The sequence below is a fragment of the Castanea sativa genome, chromosome 10 (assembly GCF_040712315.1).
Source record: "Castanea sativa cultivar Marrone di Chiusa Pesio chromosome 10, ASM4071231v1".
NCBI classification, from domain to species: Eukaryota; Viridiplantae; Streptophyta; class Magnoliopsida; order Fagales; family Fagaceae; genus Castanea; species Castanea sativa.
In genome coordinates, this window is record NC_134022.1 from 6,013,425 (window position 1) to 6,034,767 (window position 21,343).

The 21,343-nt window shown below is 37.6% G+C and overlaps 2 protein-coding genes across 2 annotated transcripts; both read left to right on the forward strand.

The window, feature by feature from the left end:
- Positions 1 to 3,368: 3,368 nt before the first annotated feature.
- Positions 3,369 to 3,959, forward strand: LOC142611924 (uncharacterized). The gene is made up of 2 exons (XM_075784075.1): positions 3,369 to 3,684; positions 3,760 to 3,959. Exons 1-2 carry the CDS (start codon positions 3,369 to 3,371, stop codon positions 3,957 to 3,959), a joined length of 516 nt encoding a protein of 171 aa, XP_075640190.1.
- On the forward strand, positions 3,959 to 6,010 carry LOC142611925 (uncharacterized). Its single transcript, XM_075784077.1, has 5 exons — positions 3,959 to 4,267; positions 4,520 to 5,049; positions 5,137 to 5,329; positions 5,426 to 5,588; positions 5,649 to 6,010. Exons 1-5 carry the CDS (start codon positions 3,959 to 3,961, stop codon positions 6,008 to 6,010), a joined length of 1,557 nt encoding a protein of 518 aa, XP_075640192.1.
- The last annotated feature ends 15,333 nt before the right edge of the window (positions 6,011 to 21,343 follow it).

Genomic DNA, 21,343 nt, shown 5'->3' on the forward strand with positions numbered 1-21,343 from the left:
GACTTCTAGTTGGTATGTTAATATGTTTTAAGAGTTAAGACATATTGAACTGGACCGTTGTAATATTTAGTATTCTCCTAACAACTGTCAAATGAATAATAAATCTCATGACTTCTATTTACATGAACTCTTAATAAGAGAATAATGGACCTAATCATAAAATGTAGGCTGCTTTGATATATCAGGAGTGAGATCTAATGTCACAATCAAAACCTTAGTATGTTAAGCAGTCACATTTAGTGTTGATAGAACATATATTCTCAAAATGGAATTCATAATTTCTTAACGGAGATATAAAATATTCCTTTGAGATGAGTTTAATAGTTATTCAGAGTGTTAGGCCTAACCACTTTAGTAAGGAATTACTAAGGTATATATTTATGAAATTGGATTTCATAAATATATGATGAATAACTAAAAAGATTAAACCAGGTACTCAAGGATTATGGAAAACAATCTTATATATCCTCAATTTATTGGGGAGACTAATTCCTAAGCTCAAACCCACGACTTGTTGATTTTAGTGGAAGGCACTTGTCATCGCACCAAGGTTCAACCTCTATATCATTTAATCATGTATAATATCCATAACAAAATAATGAGTAATGAAGTTTTATTTTGCAATTATGATCATCCTGTGTGGCACATAATAAAAGAAGCACTTCAAACAAGAGTCTTGTAATTTAGTGATATAACTTACTTTTCTTCATTAGAAGAACTATGGTTCTATTTCATGCTCCCTATTGTTGTAATAATCAAAAATCATCCAAAAATATATCATGACATTATTAAATAAAAGGAAAATAAAAAACTATTTAGTATCACTTTCATCATAGTATATCTCTAAATCTTATGAAAAATCTTATAAAAAATTATTTAATAGGTATGACAATGATGATATTGCATATATTACTTATAGTGTGATATGAAGTTAAAATTTTTAAAAATATGAAAAAGTAGACATTTCACCCCGTGAATTAATCACATCAACTATTCAAACTTATAGTATAGAATTAATTGGTAAATTATATGTCATTGTAAATAATTTTATGAATGACAATGTAATAGAATTTCTTTTCTTTTTGTGGTTTATATTTTAAAAAATATGAAGTGGATATAACACCCTGAATTAATCATGTGGGGGTAAAATGGTCAAAACACGTATTTGGGCCTTGGGCCTGATATTGGTGGTGTAAGCCTGTCCAAGCAAAGCCTTTGAGGCCCACAAGTCAGCTTTTACTGGAAAGGTTAATGATGTAGTCCGAGGAGAGGCATCTCCTCGGCTGGGTCCAATAAAGATTGTATGACACGTCACGATATTTAGGGAGAGAATTCTAGAAAGTTTGGTGGGTAAAGATATGTTTCATGCTGCTATAAAAAGGAAGAACGTATGAGGAATATCAAGGGAAAAAGTTGTTACCACCGCATTAAAGACCCTACACCTACCTCTCTGGCCGCATTAATGGGGAAATGACATCTGAACAGTACCAATTAGCCTTACAGCTGTTATTTGAGGACTTCCAGAGGGCGGTGGAGAAAGAAAAAGATATGGATCATTGATTTGTGTTACACGTGGAAGGTGAAGGGAAGAAGGAGAGTGATATAAAAGGAAAAAGAGAAGGAAAAATGAGGGGCTCTTCTTGAATTGTAATTTATTTTTAAAGGAAAGAAAGGCAATACAAGCCACCATCGGCTTATGTCCGAGAAGAATTTCTGTTATTCTTATCCATTGATTGTGTAGATAGTGGCAATCTAGCCCGCCTATCTGTTGTCCAATATCCATAAAACCCAGGTTTCAAGCCCACGCTCTACAAATTTTATTGCATAAGGCTCTTTGGGCCTGAAATCATCATGCGTTTGGGTCCGGGTACAAATTGTGCACTTACAACTGGTGCCGTCTGTGGGAAATCTTGTGTTTAAGGAATTGGAACACTATGGCAGGCTCTAATCCACATCATGCAGAGTCTCAGGGGTCCCAGCGTGAGGATCATTTCCAACGTCTTGAGTGGTAAAGGGATCGAGAGGGCAGTGTGCATACGGTGAACACTGATGTGAGTCATTCGCGGGATGGAAGCAGAATCCCCCATGAGGACGACGCAAAGGCCATGCAAAGGGAGATCAATCACCTTAAGAAGAGGTTGCGTCGTGCTAGACGGAGACGAACACCATCTCTTCCTGATCCTTCCTCTGAGGGCTCCCAAGACAGTAGTTATAGGCCAAGGTCTAGAACTCCTCCTAGTGATACTTTCTCGTACGAGAAAGACGATCTTCCTGGTCGTAGGGATAAAAAGTCTTCCTCCAGGGGCTTGGGAAACGATGCTATGAGCAGGGCGTTGTACCAAATCACCAAGTCACCTTTCTCACGCAGGATCGAAAAGGGAAAGCTTCCACGACGGTTCACTCACTCAGCCCACGTTCACCATCTATAATGGCAGAACAGACCCAGTAGAGCACGTGAGTCATTTCAATCAGAGGATGGCGGTAGACTCTAAGAATGAAACCTTAATGTGCAAAGTCTTCCCCTCTAGCTTAGGACCTGTTGCTATGAGATGGTTTAACGGCCTGAAGGCGGGTTCTAGCGATTCCATCATAGAGCTCACTAGGGCATTTGGGTCTCAGTTCATTACATGCTGTAGAGTTCCTCAGACTTTGAACTCGTTATTGTCCATGGCCATGAGGGAAGGAGAGACCTTGAAAACGTATTCCGATAGATACTGGGAGATGTTTAATGAAATTGATGGGGATTTTGACGAGGTGGCGATTACACTTTTAAGGTGGGCCTCCCAACTAATCATGACTTAAGAAAATCTCTGACCAAAAAGCCTGTACAAAGTGTACGACGGCTTATGGATCGTATTGATGAGTACAAAAGAGTTGAGGAAGATCAACAGCAAGGTAGGGGGAAGGCGAAGGTTATCCCACAAGAGAGGAGGGATTTCAGGTCGGATAGATACAATAACAACAGGCCGAGAAGAGATTTTGCTGGGCAGTCTGGTTCAGCCCCTCCTTAAGTAATCAACACCGTATTCCAAGAACTGGTACACCAATTGCTGGAGAAGATCCAAAAGGAACCATACTTCAAATGGCTCAACAAAATGGCTAAAGACCCTACGAAGCGGAATCAAAATCTCATTTGTCAATATCATCAGGACGTGGGTCATACTACCGAGAATTTCCGAACGCTACGGAACCATTTGGAGCAGTGGGTTAATGAAGGAAAGTTGAAGCAATTCTTGTATTAGCCCAATGGACAAGAAAGTCATTTAGGTCCGAGTAATCAAAGGAACAGTTCATCTCGGCCTCCCTTGGGAACGATTAATGTCATTTTCACTGCTCCTGGCAGGACTGGCTCCTGACCTACTAAGGTGATGTATGTGTCACATGTTCTTGCCGAGGAGTCTGGCTCAAAGCCGAAGAGAATTAAAGGAAGTATTTCACCTATTTTAGGTTTCTCGGATGAAGATAAGGTGGGGACCATTCAACCCCATGACGATGCTCTAGTGGTTACACTGAGGATAGGGGGCTATGATGTAAAGAGAGTGATGGTCGATCAGGGTAGTGGAGTGGATGTTATGTACCCTGATTTGTTTAAGGGGCTTAATTTAAAGCTCGAGGATTTTACAACTTATGATTCACCACTAATAAGTTTCGAAGGAAAGGTTGTCATACCAAAGGGACAGAGTCGTTTGCCTGTGCAATCAGGTCCGGAAACAGTTGATGTGGATTTCATTATGGTTGACGCTTATTCCCCATACACAGCCATTGTCGCAAGGCCTTGGCTACATGCTCTGGGTGTTGTTTCCTCAACTCTACATGTTAAGGTGAAGTTCCCATCGGGGGGACTGATTGAAGAAATTCTTGGGAGCCAATCAGTAGCAAGACAATGCATATCAGCTGCAATACTGCATCAAACCGAACCAGAGTCCTCAGTCTCGACTGCAGAGGACTATAGCAATTAATGTCTCTGGATGCGCCTAGTGCGGTGATAGCAAAGGAACCAACATATGAAAAGTTAGAAAGATTTCTTATAGGTGATGATCCTGAAAAGTTCTTTCAGGTTGGCATTCGGCTACCACATCAAGAGAAGGTGGAATTGGTTATGTTTTTGAAAAACAATATCGACGTATTTGCCTGGGTTCCCTATGAGGCCCCTAGGGTTGACCCAAGCTTCATTTGCCATCATTTGAACATCAATCTTGCTATTGTCCTGAGGAGGCAACCACCTCGGCATTCTTCTAAAGAACATGCCGTGGCTGTCAAGGAAGAGGTGCTCAAGTTTAAAAGGGCTGGGGCAACTAAAGAAGTTTTTTATCCGGAATGGTTGGCTCACACTGTGGTGGTGAAGAAGAAGAACGGAAAATGGAAAGTGTGTGTGGACTTCACTGATCTGAACAACGCTTGTCCTACGGATTCATTTTCGATGCCTCGCATAGATCAGTTGGTGGATGCTACAGTCGAACATCCTCGGATGAGTTTTTTGGATGCTTTCCAAGGCTATCACCAAATAGCTTTGGCCAAGGGTGGTCAGGAGAAGACAGCCTTCATTACTGCTACAGGGAATTACCATTATAAGGTGATGCATTTTGGTTTGAAAAATACAGGGTCTAACTATCAAAGGATGATGACCAGGATGTTCGAGTCGCAGCTAGGAAAGACTATTGAAGAGTATGTGGATGACATGGTGGTGAAAAGTAAGGTCGTGTCCATGCATATGAAAGATTTGGATGACACCTTCCAAACGCTCAGGAAGTACAAATTGCGCCTCAACGCCTCTAAATGCTCTTTTGGCGTAGTTTCTGGTAAATTCTTAGGCTACATGGTGACTCATAGAGGAATAGAAGTAAATCTGGCACAAGTCAAGGCAATTAATAGCTTGCAACCTCCTCGGAATCCAAAGGAAGTTCAAAAGCTAACGGGGATGACTGCTGCTCTCAACAAGTTTATTTCTCGATCGGCTGATAAGTGTAGACCTTTCCTCCAGTTGCTAAATAAGTGGAAGGGATTCGAATGGACCAGGGAGTGTGCCTTAGCTTTTCAACAACTTAAGGAGTATCTTTCTCGACCACCCATCATGTCTCGGCCAGAGGTGAATGAAATCCTGTTTGCGTATATAACGGTGGCCATTCACGCCGTTAGCTTGGTTTTAATACGGGGCGATAGTGGTATACAGAGACTAGTTTACTATGTGAGCAAATCTCTGCATGAAGTTGAAGTGCGTTATTTACCATTGGAGAAAGTGATTTTGGCCGTAGTGCATGCTACGCGTAAGCTTCCTCTCTTTTTTCAATCTCATACAGTTATTGTTTTGACTCAGCTCCCTCTTAAGTCGGTATTGCGAAGTGTTGATTACTCGGGGAGGATAGCTAAGTGGGGAACTATCTTGGGGGCTTTTGATATTAAATACATGCCTCGCACTTCTATCAAGGGCCAAGTCCTTACTGATTTAGTGGCAGAGTTCCCTGAACCTTCATTAGAAGAGAATGCAAAAGGGTTGCACATGGATGGAAAATCAGTTAGCATGATTTTGTGCAGGGAACTTCCGGTTCGGAACGTGTATGTCAATGGCGCGGCGAACCAAAGAGGATCAGGTGTAGGGCTAGTTTTGGTATCCCCTGAAGGAATTACTTTTGAAAAATTGTTGAGATTAGGATTCTCGACCACTAATAATGAAGTTGAGTATGAAGCTGTACTGGTTGGGATGGATGTGGTTCAGAAAATGGGGGGAAAGTCAGTTCAAATGTTCTCGGATTCTCAGTTAGTCGTGGGTCAAGTGATGGGAACATTAGAGGCTAAGGATCCAAGAATGCAAGAATATTTGACCTCGGTCAGGTGTTTACAATCCAAACTTGACTCTTTTACCTTGATGCATATATCTAGGAATGGGAACACACACGCCGATTCATTAGCCACACTTGCAACATCTTCCGCTCAAGGTTTGCCCCGAGTCATTCTCGTTGAAGATTCGTTGAAACCTGCTCGGACAGCTTTTGGTGCTGTCCATATTCATTAAGTTAGGTTCGGACCTAGTTGGATGGACCCCATGATATCCTTTCTTAAGAACGATGTCCTGCCCGAGGAGAGATCTGAGGTAGATAAAGTTCGTAGAAAGGCACCCCGCTTCTGGTTGTCCGAGGATCAGAAGCTGTATAAACACTCTTTTTCTGGGCTGTACTTGCTGTGTATAAACCCTGAAGCAATAGAGTCATTGTTGGAGGAGTTGTATGAAGGGATTTATGGAAGTCGTACAGGAGGAAGATCTTTAGCTCATAGAGCTCTGATCCAGGGATATTGGTGGCCCAATATGCAGAGATAGGCTCAAGATTACATGAAAAAATGTGACCAATGCCAAAGATTTGCTCCTAACATCCATCAACCCGGTGGTGTACTTAATCCTTTGTCTAGTCCTTGGCCGTTCGCTCAATTGGGATTGGATATAGTAGGGTCTTTCCCAAAGGCTGTGGGAAATAAAAGTTGGTTGCTCGTAGGAACCGATTACTTTACCAAGTGGGTTGAAGCTGAGCCTCTGTCAAACATTAGAGATGTGGATGCAAAGAAGTTTGTGTGGAAAAACATTATCACTAGGTTTGGGATACCTCATACTCTTATTTCAGATAATGGCCTGCAGTTTGATAGTAAGCCTTCAGAAAATACTGTTGTGACCTAGGTATAACGAATAGATACTCCACTCCAGCTTATCGGCAAGGAAATGAGCAGGCCGAGGCAGTTAACAAAGTTATAGTAAGCGGACTTAAGAAGAGGCTGGATGATGCGAAGGGAAGGTGGGTGGAAGAGTTGCCACATGTTCTGTGGACATATCGGACTACACCGCGAAGATCCACGGGAGAAATGCCATTTTCCATGACTTATGGGGCCGAGGCCATAATCCCTTTGGAAATTAGGTTTCCGACATTGAAGACAAGCTCTTTCATCCCAAGCAATAATGATGGTTTGCTAGAGAAAAGCCTGGAATTAGTTGAGGAAGGGCGAGAGGCTGCCATGGTTCAGCTAACTTATTATCAGCATAAGCTCAAACGAGGGTATGATGCTCATGTGAAGCTGTGGCCACTTGCACCTGGAGACTTAGTATTAAGGAAGGTCTTGGGTACAGCCAAGAACCCAGCATGGGGAAAGCCAAGACCTACCTGGGAAGGACCATATCGAATTATTTCTATAGCGGGCATAGGGGCATATCGTCTAGCAGACTTAGATGATCTAGCAGACTTAGATGAAAAAGTTGTACAACGTCCATGGAATGTAAATAACCTACGAATGTACTATTATTAATGAAAGACTCTTTTGTCATTCTTTGTTCTATTATTATTGTGTTATGATTTGGTTCATTTTTATAAGTATCAAACAGAAACTTGGTCATGTATGGCTCCTCGGACCACATACCTAGTGGAAATTGATATTTTATTAAATGTTGAACAGAACCTTAGTTACGTCTGGTCCTCGGATCATCTACTTTGGGGAAATTAACATTTCAGTTCCTTTTTATAAGTATCAAACAGAAACTTGGTGATGCTTGGCTCCTCGGACCACATACCTAGTGGAAATTGATATTTTATTAAGTGTTAAACAGAACCTCAGTTACGTCTGGTCCTCGGATCATCGACTTTGGGAAAATTAACATTTTAGTTGCTTTTTATAAGTATCAAACAGAAACTTGGTGATGCTTGGCTCCTCGGACCACATACCCAGTGGAAATTGATATTTTATTAAGTGTTAAGTAGAACCTTAGTTACGTCTGGTCCTCGAATCATCTACGTTGGGAAAATTAACATTTTAGTTCCTTTTTATAAGTATCGAATAGAAACTTGGTCATGCTTGGCTCCTCGGACCACATACCTAGTGGAAATAGATATTTTATTAAGTGTTAAATAGAACCTTAGTTACGTCTGGTCCTCGGATCATCTACTTTGGGGAAATTAACATTCCAGTTCCTTTTTATAAGTATCGAACAGAAACTTGGTCATGCTTGGCTTCTTGGACCACATACCTCGTGAAATGGATATATTATTATGTGTTAAACAGAACCTTAGTTACGTCTGGTCCTCGGATCATCTACTTTGGGGAAATTAACATTTCAGTTCATTTTTCTGAGTATCAAACATTTCAGTTTATCCCCTCATATATTAGACATGAATTTGGATATGCTTGGGCTCTTAGGCCAAATTAGACATCAAACCAAGTCTTAAACTGTATTTTTCTCGTTTTAAGTTCAGATATATTCATACATATTTAACTATATGTTATTGCACTTTGGATATTATAATTTCAACACATAAGTTATCTGCTAATGATTAAAGTTGATAAAGTGAGCATAATTTCATGTCGGATTACTAGTATTGACTGAGGCATTATAAAGATTTCCCTGTACATTGGGATACTAAGTTAGTTATGCTATGCTTGTAATTTGCATTAAGGTAAAAGAGATAAACATTTTAGTAAAGGAAATTGGCAATAAATTAAAGAGCAATCCTTTTAATCTGTCATTGATTCTATCAGTGGGTACATGGGGAATGAAGTTCTCAAATAAAAGGATTAAAATAGAAGTCCTAAAACAAAACAAAAAAAAAGGGCGACATGAAGTAAAAGTCCTAGATGGCCTATGCCTTGGGTTTAGGTGAAAGGTCTTGTTTAGACTTCTTTGCAGCTTCTTTGATTTTGTCCTCCTCCCCTGTCTGCTTAGGCTCACCTTCAGATGAGGCTTGGACTTGTTTTCGTTTGTCCTTCGCCTCTGGTGGAGGAGCATTTGGCTCAGCATGCTCACTTAGGCGCTTCTCAGCCTTGTCACCTTGTTCCTTCTCTTTGTCAGAACTAGCAAATTCTTTAGGAGATGGAATAGGCTCTTGAATTGGAGATGGCGCTATCAAAGGCACTGTCTCGGAGGTAGTTGATATGGAAGGAAGGTCTTCAATCGCTCAGATGTCATGAGGAATCCAAATGTTTTCTTCCTTCTTCCATGCAGAAGTAGCCGGGACTCCTGCCACATTTAGTGCTTCTGCCCAAACTTGTTGACAGTACTCCCTACATAGTTCTGCCAGCTCCTCAGTTAAGCAAGTTTCTGTTGTCTCAACCCCTTCGTCGTAAGAAGCCTTCTTGGCAGCCTCCATGGTCTCCCTAAGGGTGAGATCCTCTTCTTTGGCTTGAGCAAGCTCCTTCTTTAAGTCTAAATTTTCCTGCTGGGTTTTGGACAGATCCTCTCCTTTTTGACGCAGCAGTTTGCGTTGCCCCTCCACTTGAGCCTTGGTAGTTTTGAGTTCAGCCTCGACACTATTTCTCTCTTTCTTCTCATCTGCCAATTTTTTGGACAGATCCTCTTTCTCTGCCTCAGCACGGCCTAAAGCCTTTTCAGTTTCAACTCTAACTTGGAGTTCAGCTTGGGCCTGGTTCCGACTATCATCCACCCATTTCTCAGCAGTAAAAACCTCTTGAATAGCCTGCATGGAGATGTCAAACAGATACATCATGGTAGGAGCAATAGAACAGTACTATTGGAAAGATTTTTATGCAAAGAGATAAAAAATAAAATAAAATAAAAAATTAAAAAAAAAAAGAAGAAAAAAGTAATATAGCGAGGAAGTAATGGTTGGATGACACGTACCAAAGCCAAGTCCCTTTTTAGGGAGAGGAAAAGGTGTGGCTTGCTCATCTTGTCCAGAGCCCCCATGTCCTTCGGTAGAAGAATGGGCTGCTCCAGAGCGTTAGCCAAGTGGTGGGCATGTCCTTGCTGGAACGCCCTAATGGTGGAGTGGTAAGGAATTGGAGCCCCACTAATTCCATTGTAGGGGACCAATTGGCCTGTGTGCGGTGCACTTCGGCCCGATCATGGTTTTCCCCACTCTCTACAAAAAGGGTGCGTGTTCTACCCTTGACAACATGTTGTTGTTGTTGTTGCTTCGGCTTCTTCTGTTGCTCCACTTCTGTCTCCTCGGCCTCATTTTTTCTTTTCTTTTTGGCGTCGGGAGCAGGAATCTTAGGGTCGGAAGGAGGAGGAGGTGGTGGCAGCTTAAGAGGGGGTTGAGATCCAAATGTATCCTTTTTGCTAGCTTGCGTACCCCTCCTGGTCATCAGCGATCTTAGGCTGGACATCTCGTCTTCCTCGGAACAGGTATCAACTTGCGCAATTACTAAGCCCTTTATGCTAGAACTCTCAGAAAGTTCATTTTCTTCGTTCGAGATGGCGAAAATGTGGCTTTCTGTAGGTCTCTCTACCTCCTCAAGACGGAACTGGTCGATTTCCTCTTCAATGAATAGGTGCGAAGACGCTGACTCTTCTTGGATGACTATTGCCTGAGAACGTACCGAAAAGGGGACCGCTTTTATCGAGCGTACGTAGAGGATAGTCGAGGGATCGTCCGGTAATTGGTGTGTGTCGAGAAAGCCCGGTCTCGAAATGTTTATCCTTCTGCGTCTCTAGTCACCCGCAGTGATCGCGTTGCCGATGTCTTGGAAATCTTCTGACAGAGGGTCGTATCCCAATATGAGATGGGCTGCCCTTACTTGCAGGTCTTCTCTCACAAACACCTCGGATCGTAGAACGCGATTAAGGTCCGCGACACTACAAAGGCTTAGACAGGGCCGTACGTGTTGTTTGTCTACAAAAACATCCGAGGAGACAAGCATGGTTAGATCAGCAATAAATGCCGAATAAAGAAGTAATAACATACAATTTAACCGGAAATGGTAAAGTTAATAGAACCAAATCACGGGTTAGGGAATCTAATTCCTATGGAGTCACACCTGGGGTTCCCCATTCAACTGGGCAATGAGGACCGTCATGCCACATTCCAGAAGCAATCTAGTAATCATCCTTCATACCTTTGTTGGATTTAGGAAGACAGGATATGAGCCTAACAACACTAGACCTAGATTTAAGATAGTATCCTACGTCTTTAAGCTTATGGTACTCGTACATATAAACGACGTCGTGCCATGTGAGGTTTAGACCCATTTGCTCATTTAGAGCGTCAACACATCCTAAGACTCTAAACACGTTGGGTGTACATTGGTCTGGGCACAACCTGTGGTTGCGGAGGTATTCACTTGTTACATTTTTCATGGGAAGTGTCATCCCACCTTCTAAGAATGCGATGATGGGAATGACAACTTCTCCTTCCTCCCTATTGTTAGCTATGGCTTCAGGGGGCAATATCTTAAGCCTACGTTTTGAGGAATGCGATATTTAGCCCGAAAACCCTCCATACTGGCATCGGTATCTACTAGACACTTAAATCTACCCATTTGGTGGGGATAAGAATGGAGATTTAGAGAGGGAAAGGATGTAAGTAATGGCCGAGGACAATAGCCGAGAAGAAATGAGTTTAAAAAAAAAAATTTTGAGAACTTATGGAAAAGAGGCAAATACTTCTTCGCGAGCTTCTTGGAAGGAAAAAGAATAGGAAATTTTGAGATTTGATTGATTTCTGAAGTGAGAGGTTGAGTTTCAGTTTCCTAGGTGTTTTGGCGTGTGGGAGGTGGCATTGAATGGGAATTATCCCGCCCAAATTTGAGAAAGAATCCGGACGATTAGATGCGCATCTCACCGTTGAACGTGGAGGACAAGGTGTAACTTACAGCCATTAATGCGGGTGTTACGGATTTCGAAGTGTCAGAAGCAGTTTAAAAGAAGCGAAGTGACTCTTTCACGTGTGACGATTCGCAAAGCATGTGGAGATTGTGGCATTGGTTCAAAACTCCAATTTTCTTCTCGGTTGTGGAGAAAAATGAAGTTTTGAGGGGCTATTGTGGAGGTAAAATGGTCAAAACAAGTATTTGGGTCTTGGGCCTGATATTGCTGGTGTAAGCCTGTCCGAGCAGAGCTTTTGAGGCCCACAAGTCAGCTTTTGCTAGAAAGGTTGATGATGTAGTCTGAGGAGAGGCATCTCCTCGGCTGAGTCCAATAAAGATTGTATGACACGTCATGATGTTTGGGGAGAGAATTCTGGAAAGTTTGGTGAGTAAAGATATGTTTCACGCTGTTATAAAGAGGAAGAACGTATGAGAAATATCAAGGGAAAAAGCTGCTACCACCGCATTAAAGACCCTGCACCTACCTCTCTGGCCGCATTAATGGAGAAATGACATCTGAACAGTACCAATTAGCCTTACAGCTGTTATTTGAGGACTTCCAGAGGGCGGTGGAGAAAGAAAAAAATCTAGATCATTGATTTGTGTTACGCGTGGAAGGTGAAGGGAAAAGGAAGAGTGATATAAAAGGAAAAAGAGAAGGAAAAAGGAGGAGCTCTTCTTGAATTGTAATTTATTGTTAAAGGAAAGAAAGGCAATACAAGCCACCCTTGGCTTATATCCGAGGAGAATTTTTGTTATTCTTATCCATTGATTGTGTAGATAGTGACAATCTAGCCCGTCTATTTGTTGTCCAATATCTATAAAACCTAGGTTTCAAGTCCACGCTCTACAAATTTTATTGCATAAGGCTCTTTGGGCCTGAGCCCATCACGTGTTTGGATCCGGGTACAAATTGTGCACTTACAAATCACATTAACTGTTCCAATCTATATGTGTTTGTATGCAGAGGAGAAGAGAAAGTAGCTAGAAAAAGAGAATAAAAAATAATAAATAAAGAATATTTGACTATTTTATCCTTGTTAACTATAAATCAATAATTAATAATGAGGATATAAAATTAATTTCACAAAAAAAAAAAATCAAAACTTCCAAGGTTATCAAAATGATGTTATGGATTTGAAGGGAAATTAAGGAAGAAATTCAAAAAAAAAATGGAGGGGAAACCATTTCTCACTGCATTCCTTTCTCTCATCTCTTTTCTTCTAACAAAACAAAGGAATTTACATCAATTCTTTTCCTTGCTCTCCTCTTCTTTCTTACCAATCATACTTTTATTTTTGTAATTCAATTGGTTATATAAGATTGACAGATGGTATTACTTCAAACAATCAATATGTATTATTTCTTAGGGTACATTCAATCGAGTACAAAACTTGACCTTAACATTAATTCATCTTCTTCTGAACATATATACAACAGATTACTTAACATATTAACAGTTTAACACCGTCTGTTATTGTAAAAAGTTTGTTACTTAACTATCATTTTTTGGTATTTCCAACAGAAAAATAAATGATACAAAGCTCCATTTAATTTCCAAACTATCTAATTTTCAAAAATTAAAATAAAAAATGAGTTCAAAATGCTATTTTCGTTTTTTCTCAGTTTCAAAATGGGGAGGGAGATTTAAACCCAGTTTCTCCTCATGGAAGATACTAGACAATGCTAATGTGTCACTGAGACTTGCCAAAATATTTTATTTCTCATTTGTATATTATAAGATTGAAAGTTAACCAATATTATAGATAGAGCAAAGTCAAAATAATTAAGAACTAGTCTCTTCAGTCTTCACATCGTATTTCATGTGTGTTTAGAATCTTTAGATACTCTTTTTCTTTTATAATAAAAATGAATTTGATTTTTTTAATACTTTTTAAAGATTTTTTATACAATTTTTTATTTTAACAATATGGATTTTTATTTTATTTATGTGGGTGTGTGTATATAGAGTTGTTATATAGTGTGAGTAGAATAATGGACATTTTTTAATTTCTCAATTATTTTTTGTCCTTAATGTGTCCTATTGTTAACTCACTTTTTAATTGAATTATAGGATTATTTATGAATGTCTAGAAAAGTAGACGCCAAAAAGTCTCATTCCAATTATATGAGATGAGAAGAAACTAAGCATGGATTTTCCAATATCCCAAACAATTCCAATATGTAAATGAGTACTACATAGCTTACAAGTTCTAGAGGATATGAAACTCCAAGTGAGTGAAAGTTTCCACCATGAGATTTTGGGAAAGACTTGAAAAAAGAATTGTAGGGGCTGGGTTTGGATCGTAAGCTCAAGATGTAACAGGATTAAGGCCCAACGAGCCCAATACAATGAATTTGTAGAGAGTGGGCTAAAAACTAGGCTTTAATGGGGTGAACAATGTTCAGCATGGACTAAAGATGATATGAAAACAGAGATAAACAAACTTCATGCAAAAGAATCCTTATTCGGCAAAGTTCGAGGGGAAAAATCCTTGAATATATTTCTTATAAACTGGATTACACTTTCAGTTCTTGTTGCTATAGTGTTTTTCCTACAAATTCTCACATAGATCCCTTTGTAAAGGGCTTCTTTCTCTCTTATATTCATCTATTTTCTCCATCTCCACCCTCCACGTGTAGGCTAAGTTGCTGGCTTTGATCCTTGTCCCATCAACACCTTCCTGAAGTCTCTAGGAGAAGCTGTAAGGCTAATTATCACTGTTCAAATATCACCTTCACATCAATGCCGCCAAAGGATTAGCTGCAGAGCATTCAATACAGTGGCAGCAGCTTTCTCTTAGATATTTCCTAGCTTTCCTTTGTCCTATGCTTTCCTGATATTTATCCTTATCAATAGAATCCTCTGGAGTGTTGCTTTTGGTGGCAGACAACACCCTCTGACCTCTGCTTTGCTTAGCCGAGGAGGCATTCCTCCTCAGACTACCTTCCCAAATTCTTATAGTCAAAACATTTTCATAACCCACTGATTCTTACCCCTTCCCTAACATCTACTTGTTCTCGGACTACCAAGAATCCTCAGACAAGGCCCACGGCCCAATACACATTTCTGGGCCTTCTATCCCTATAAAAGTATGATCTTCAACTTTAGATTTTTGAATAGGTACCATCCCTTGTGGGCAACCTCCTTTGTGAAGATCCATTTTCGCTATTTTGCTGTTTAATAAAACTTCGTTTGTCATCCAACTTTCTGAGAAATTTGGGTTCAGTTGTATAATTTGTAGTTAATTGTAATCAATACTTACCGGAGGAGATTAACATAATTATATAAAAATTAAATAAACAAAAGAAACAATTGTTACATCAAATGCAAGGCAAAAGATATGGGTTGAACTGATCATTGAAATTCAACTTCACTGAATAGAATGTTTATTTGTAATCAATTGTTGTTTCTATTTTTCTGTGTTGTCCTTTTTAATTTTTAAAAAGTGGTTATATTTTATAAAATAGAAATCTCACGCCCTGAAATTTTTTTTTTTCTGAGGATCTCTATATTAATAATTTTTTTTTTTTTTTTAATCTGACTGCAGCTTTGACCTGTTGCTTAATATAAAAACCCCCATATTATTGATGAAATTTAAATTAGACTAGCAAGTTATATGACCTTAGTGTTAGAGTCGTTCCATTCCAGAGGCGTAACCATGTTTGAGACTTTAGACCCAAAAAAATCTTAATAATTTACGTGTATTATCTTTAAAATTGAAAAAATTATGAGCTTAATTAGTATCCCGAAAATATAAGTGCCCTTTTAAAAATAATTAGTTTTAAGAAACTTTTAAAAAATTATAAAAATTTGTGTATCCTTAAAAATAAAAGAATTATTACTAATATATTATAAAAACTTTATAAAATCTCATGCAAATTTATTATTTTTAAGAATATAGCACATGACCATGTAGAGATGCCCCCATATTGTTTTTTAGAAATGTTATATCCACAACAATTTTACAACAAGTCCTAAGGGGTGGATTGTTATAAGTACGCAAAAAAGTATTAATTTAAATTGTAAATTCAAATTAAAACCAATAATAACTTACCACCTATGATTTGTTGCAAAAATGTTGTGGACGTAGTACTTCTATTTTTTTATAAAAAAATTAATAATAATGCATATTTAATATTTTAGCTCAAGAAAAATTATATTTGGCCCCCTTAAGAATTCAAATAGACCCCTCCAAAAACCAAAATTAGCCCAAAGTTTTTGTTCATTTTTAATTTGTAAAACTAATTAAGATTTAGTTAGAATAATATGGGGCATATAATGATATAATGAATGTCTTTTATTTGATATGTATGAGAAAGTCAACAAAAAAGAACATGGAAAGAATTTACTTTGCGATTTACCTGAATTTTATGATTCTTAACCAAAGGATGAGCAAAAGCAGGCTGTTTATATATATCCACGCAATCAAAGTCACTATATACCATCATATTGCTTGACTGCACACGAAAAAAGAATAACGATGAAAAAAAAAATGTCCTCATTAATCAAATTCCAAAATCTTTTAAGTAACAAGTAAATTTTGGACTAGCACAAGCATCATTGATACATTATAAAAATTAATAAATAAATAAACCTTGCTATCAGTGAATTATCACTTAAACCCTTTGTAGATTAACATTAATTATGAACATTTTGTTTGAGAAATTACAATAAAATAATATTTTAGTTACAATAACATTAGGAATTTTAATCGAACAATGTTTGACTAAGATACAAAAATCTCGCTCTCTTTAAGGCATTTTAAGCTCTCTATGGTTGGCAAAATATAAAAACCGATGCATCAAAACTTCTTTTTTAACTTGTTTCATCCTTGTCAAAGGCTTTATAGCTAAATTGGCACCTCTCCATGCACAAAGTACTTGGGGGTTTAGGGAGGAAAGAGTTCGAGCTGCGGGGTTAGCAGCATGTTATAATTATTTCTCAACAAAAAAAAAAAAAACTTGTTTCATCCAAAATATAATAGTCCAAGAGTTCATCATTTAACTCGAATCAACTCTACACAAATGGTTGGGCCAAGGCTCCACCAAACAAACACCTTTGCTTGGCCTGAAATGATTGACTAAGTGTTTAAAACTATTGATGAACTCACAAATGGAAAAATATATATACAATGAGAAAGAGATTTTTTGCTTACATACCTACCTACCTCTCTTCTTTTACTCGTGATTTTCAAATGGACTTATGCATGGGTTTATACATAGAGTAAACATTCAGTCAGGCTGTGGTGTAAAACCAGTGTTTTACACTAGCCAATAGGATCCTGCCATGTGGACAATATTAACTTATCACTCAAATTCCTCTCCAAACAGACTCCAAACAAAGAACGAAATACATTCCTTAGACAAAAGCTTCCTCTCTCCTCCATCTTTGCTTGCCCAAACCTCCACCACACCACACACCAAAGCTCACCGCCACAGAGTTCGTCGGAGCTGTGTGTGAGAACAAATTAAGAAAACCCACAGCCCTCAGACAAAAGCTTCCTCCCTCTTCCATCTTTGCTTGCCCAAACCTCCACCACATCACACACCGAAGCTCACCACCACAAAGTTCGTCGGAGCTGTGCATGGAGCTTGGAAACAAACCGGAGCCACCGTGAGCCACAATCCAAAGGTCTGTTTTTCATGATTTCCCTTTTCCTCAATTTGGATTTCGAATTATTGATGGGTTTTTCTGGGTTTGTGGGTTTCTTTGGAGCCTTTTGAATTATTTATGGTTTTTTTTCTGTATTTTTGTTTCAAACTCATCTGGAAAGCAAGTTGCTTCAACATCTATAGATGTTCCAAAAGGCAACGTAGGATTCGGATTTGAGTTCCCCCAATTTGGATTTCGAATTATTAATGGGTTTTTCTAGGTTTATGGGTTTTATTGGAGCCTCATGAATTATTTATGGTTTTTTTTTTTCTATATTTTGGTATCTTAATGGGTTTTGATTAGATTCCTAAGTGTTAGAGTTCAACCCGTAAATGAATGTAGCTCAATACAATACAAGGACTCTGGTCAAATTTTTCTTATCTATAAAATACTCATTTTCTCATTAACAAAACATACATTCAAAATACACACCTCCTTCTTGATGAAGCAAAAAATGTTACGGGGGAAATCTATCTCCAACATTGTAAAGGTGGCAGTGACTTTGGCCTTGCTGATGATACTTAACAGCAAGACTCTTGAAGCCATGAGGTCTCTGTATGACATGGAGTCAAAACCTGAGTTACTCAATGCGTCAGTTTCACAGAATCGAGCACCAATTCCATCATTTGCACCTAATCCATGCACCTACATACCTGAATCCGATGATGGAGGTTGTTCCTAATTAAAGATAATGGAGCTTTAGCTTTGGTCGTATCATATTGCGAGTTATTTGTCATGTTTGATTGCAATAAATAAATTGCTATGTGGAATCTTTATTTTACCAACTGTTTGTTTTATATTACGGTTGCATTGTAGATTGGGAATCAATCGCAGAAAATGAAAAAAAAAAAAATGTTCTGCTGATACGGAACATTGATAAAAATGAAGTGTAATTAGCTTATTTGATACCTAGGAGAGTATTATCTAATTAGAGAAACTAAGTTTAAAATAAATAAAAAAACATCTATTGCATTTTGATAATACTCTCCTAGGTATCAAATCAGCTAATTACACTTCATTTAATGTCAAAATGCACTAACGCATTTGCATGCTAAAATTAGAGAAACTAAAGATCAGTTCACAATGACAACAACAAAACAAAAAGGCTGCAGAATCTGATAAAATGAATGTTTTCCCGTTCTTTTAATTTTTCTTTCGTCGTTTTTCTAACTACTTGAGCCATGGCGAAGTTGGCATATTTTTGCTCACAAATATTAGAGTACCTGAATTTTGTTGACTACAGCGCTCATCGAGGACTATGTGTCGTCCATCCAAATTCAAGCCTTCTCTCTCGAAAATGCTTCTTCCTCCTCCAACTCCACAGAAAGTAAAAGTAACACACAGAATTACCAATAGAAACAAGCCCATAGTAACTTTCAAGCCAGTATCAACGGATTTCCAAATATCTATATTGCTCTAGTATAAGTTACTGCCTTTTTTTGTTTGCTGCAGATCTTTGCCTAAGAGACTTTATACTTGAGACTTGAGTGTTGTGTTACAACACAACACTCAAAAAGATTTCTGATTATGCAACTTGGATAGAGGAAAATCTGAGTTTCTTAGAGCTAATTCTTGCTCATGATGTATCATTTCTATAGTCTTTTAAATAAAGGTTACAAAATTCTCATTAAAAATAAAATAAAATAAAATAACTCATTAATAAAAATGCTCGTAGATGGAAAATTAAGCAAAATCAGCAACTTAAAAGTCTTCCTATAGAATTATAAAGTCAAGATAGGGAAATATTAAATGCACTATTAATTTTATTACAGCATACTCTATTACTACAAATTTTATTACATTGAGCTTACAAATTGATGTGTCATCATTCACAAAAAGGAAATTCAAATATTCATTTATGACATGGTTGAAACTCACCAGTACACTTACTCTCACATTAGTTTATAAGCTTTATGTTGTTACATCCACAACATTTTTACAACTATTTGCTTTTTAGGAGTTGTTGTGAAATTGTTGTAAAAATATTATAGATGTAGCATTTCTCTAAAACTTCTAATAAATTTGGAAGTTTCCTACAAATTAATGTCATAATGAATGTAATTAATGCTACATAAACAATATAATAAATGCACTACCAATTTTATTACAAAATACTTAAAATTAATTAATGTCATAGTAAATGTAATTAATGTCACATTAACTACATAATAAATAATGCCATCCCTAAATATTATAATTTACATATAAATTTAATTTAAACCACTTACTATCAAATGTAATTTAAGCCACTCCCTATTTTGGATGATAGATAAGATTAGGTCGGTGTCTACAATGAATTATGGAGATTTTTTTATTAAAGAAAGATACATTTCTTACATATGTTGGTCTTTCTATAATGATTGTTCTTTATTATTAGGCCAAGCTTGTAAGTATCTAGTTGGCATAAAGCCACTTGTGATTTTAAAAATGATGAAACATGTAAGTTGTCAAATAAGCCATGTGTTAATTTGGTAGTCACGCCATGAGGATATCAAAATCAAGATCCTACATAGGATCGTGGGAAGTAAGTGGGATCATGGATCGTAAGATCGAATTGTAAATCATAAAATCCTACATTATTTGAGAATGTGTTAAATAATCACATAAATTATACATTCATTCATAAAAACCAAAAAATTGCATCCATTTGATGTAATTGTCATGCATCACTATATCCATTTGTAATCATTATTTAAAGAGACAAAAAACTTCAAAACGTGACACTCTATTATGATGTTATTTTTTATTTGTGTCCAACTGATACTCTATCTCTCCATATTAGAATAGTAAAACTTGGTCTACTGGGATGTCATTTTTCATTTGGGTTCAACTGAGCCTTCTATCAAGTTAAAGAAGATTAAAAAAAAACTAGAATCTTTTTTTTTATCAAAATCGTACGATTCTACCGATCCTGAACGATCATAAAGATCCTTGAAAGATCTGAATCGTTAATTTGGTAGTCACGTCATGAAAATATCAAAATCAAGATCCTGTATAAAATCATTTTGAGCAGGTGGGATTATAAAATCATACGATCGTAGGATCTAAATCGGAATTTTGACAACCATGACATCATGTGTGTTTTGGTAATATATACTAAGCGGAAGAATTGAAGACAATTGTCAAGAAGATCTAATGCTTTTAAACACTTGTCTTTCTCTAAAGACCCACAAAAAGCAATCCCAATTCTCTTGGGCCTACTATTTCTATTGTACTTTATCTCAAATTCTGGGCACTACCCAAGCCCATATAACAGAGGAGTGTGGCATCAAGATTAAAGAGTTTGCCCATTTTGAGCTTATTTATAAACCCAAGAGATAGAATTTTATGAGCCCATGAGCAAGCCCATATGTTGACCACAAACAGAAAAAAACAACACCGGGCTAATTTATTAATTTGCTCAAATTTTCATCCTAATTGCCTCCAGCTTGAAAAGGCAATTTGGCTCATCTTATGCTGACTAATCAAATTCTTTAAATTTAACAAGTTCTTCATAGTTTGTTTTGCCCTAATAGGACAGAGCAAAGCTGGTTTAGTCAGCGTATAACCCAAAATTGTTACAATTTTTTTTTTTTTTTTTTTTTTTGAGAAACACAAAACTAGATTGTTCAATTCCCAAATAATAACAAAACTCAAGGTTACGATTATTCTAAATATCCAGCAACCAAAGGTTCCAATCCTTATTCAAGGATGGACATTAGGCATGCCCTGAAGCTTATAAAACCTTGTCACTAATCCTTTAATTAATCAGTCTTCACTAACCCCAGCAACCACATCTATACCTTTTGCATGAACAATAAACTTCTTACTATAAGAATTCACTAGTATATTCTCTAAGAGTGTGTTTGGTAGAGTGAATTTTAGGGAGGATTAAAAAAAAAAAAAAAAAACGGAGAATAAAAAAGGAGGGAAAACTTTTTGGAAGGTGTTTAGTTGGAAGGGAGGGAGAGGAAGAAAATAGGTAGTGAGGTTCAAGGTGTTTTCTACTCAGACCCATTAAAGAGTTTTCTCCCCAAAATAGAGAGAAAATTGTACACTTGAGCTGATCAAAATGCCCATATACACAATGTACATCACATTGCTCTTGACTCTTTTTTTTTGTTTTGTTTCGTC

Excerpts from the sequence above, each read along its gene's own strand:
- LOC142611924 (XM_075784075.1), top strand. The coding sequence starts at position 3,369 with ATGTATGTGTCACATGTTCTTGCCGAGGAGTCTGGCTCAAAGCCGAAG. Across the intron at positions 3,685-3,759 it reads CATACCAAAGGGACAGAGTC|CCATTGTCGCAAGGCCTTGG; the intron begins GTTTGCCTGTGC and ends CCCCATACACAG.
- LOC142611925 (XM_075784077.1), top strand. The coding sequence starts at position 3,959 with ATGTCTCTGGATGCGCCTAGTGCGGTGATAGCAAAGGAACCAACATAT. Across the intron at positions 4,268-4,519 it reads CCGTGGCTGTCAAGGAAGAG|GGTGGTCAGGAGAAGACAGC; the intron begins GTGCTCAAGTTT and ends GCTTTGGCCAAG. Across the intron at positions 5,050-5,136 it reads GCTTTTCAACAACTTAAGGA|CTTGGTTTTAATACGGGGCG; the intron begins GTATCTTTCTCG and ends TCACGCCGTTAG.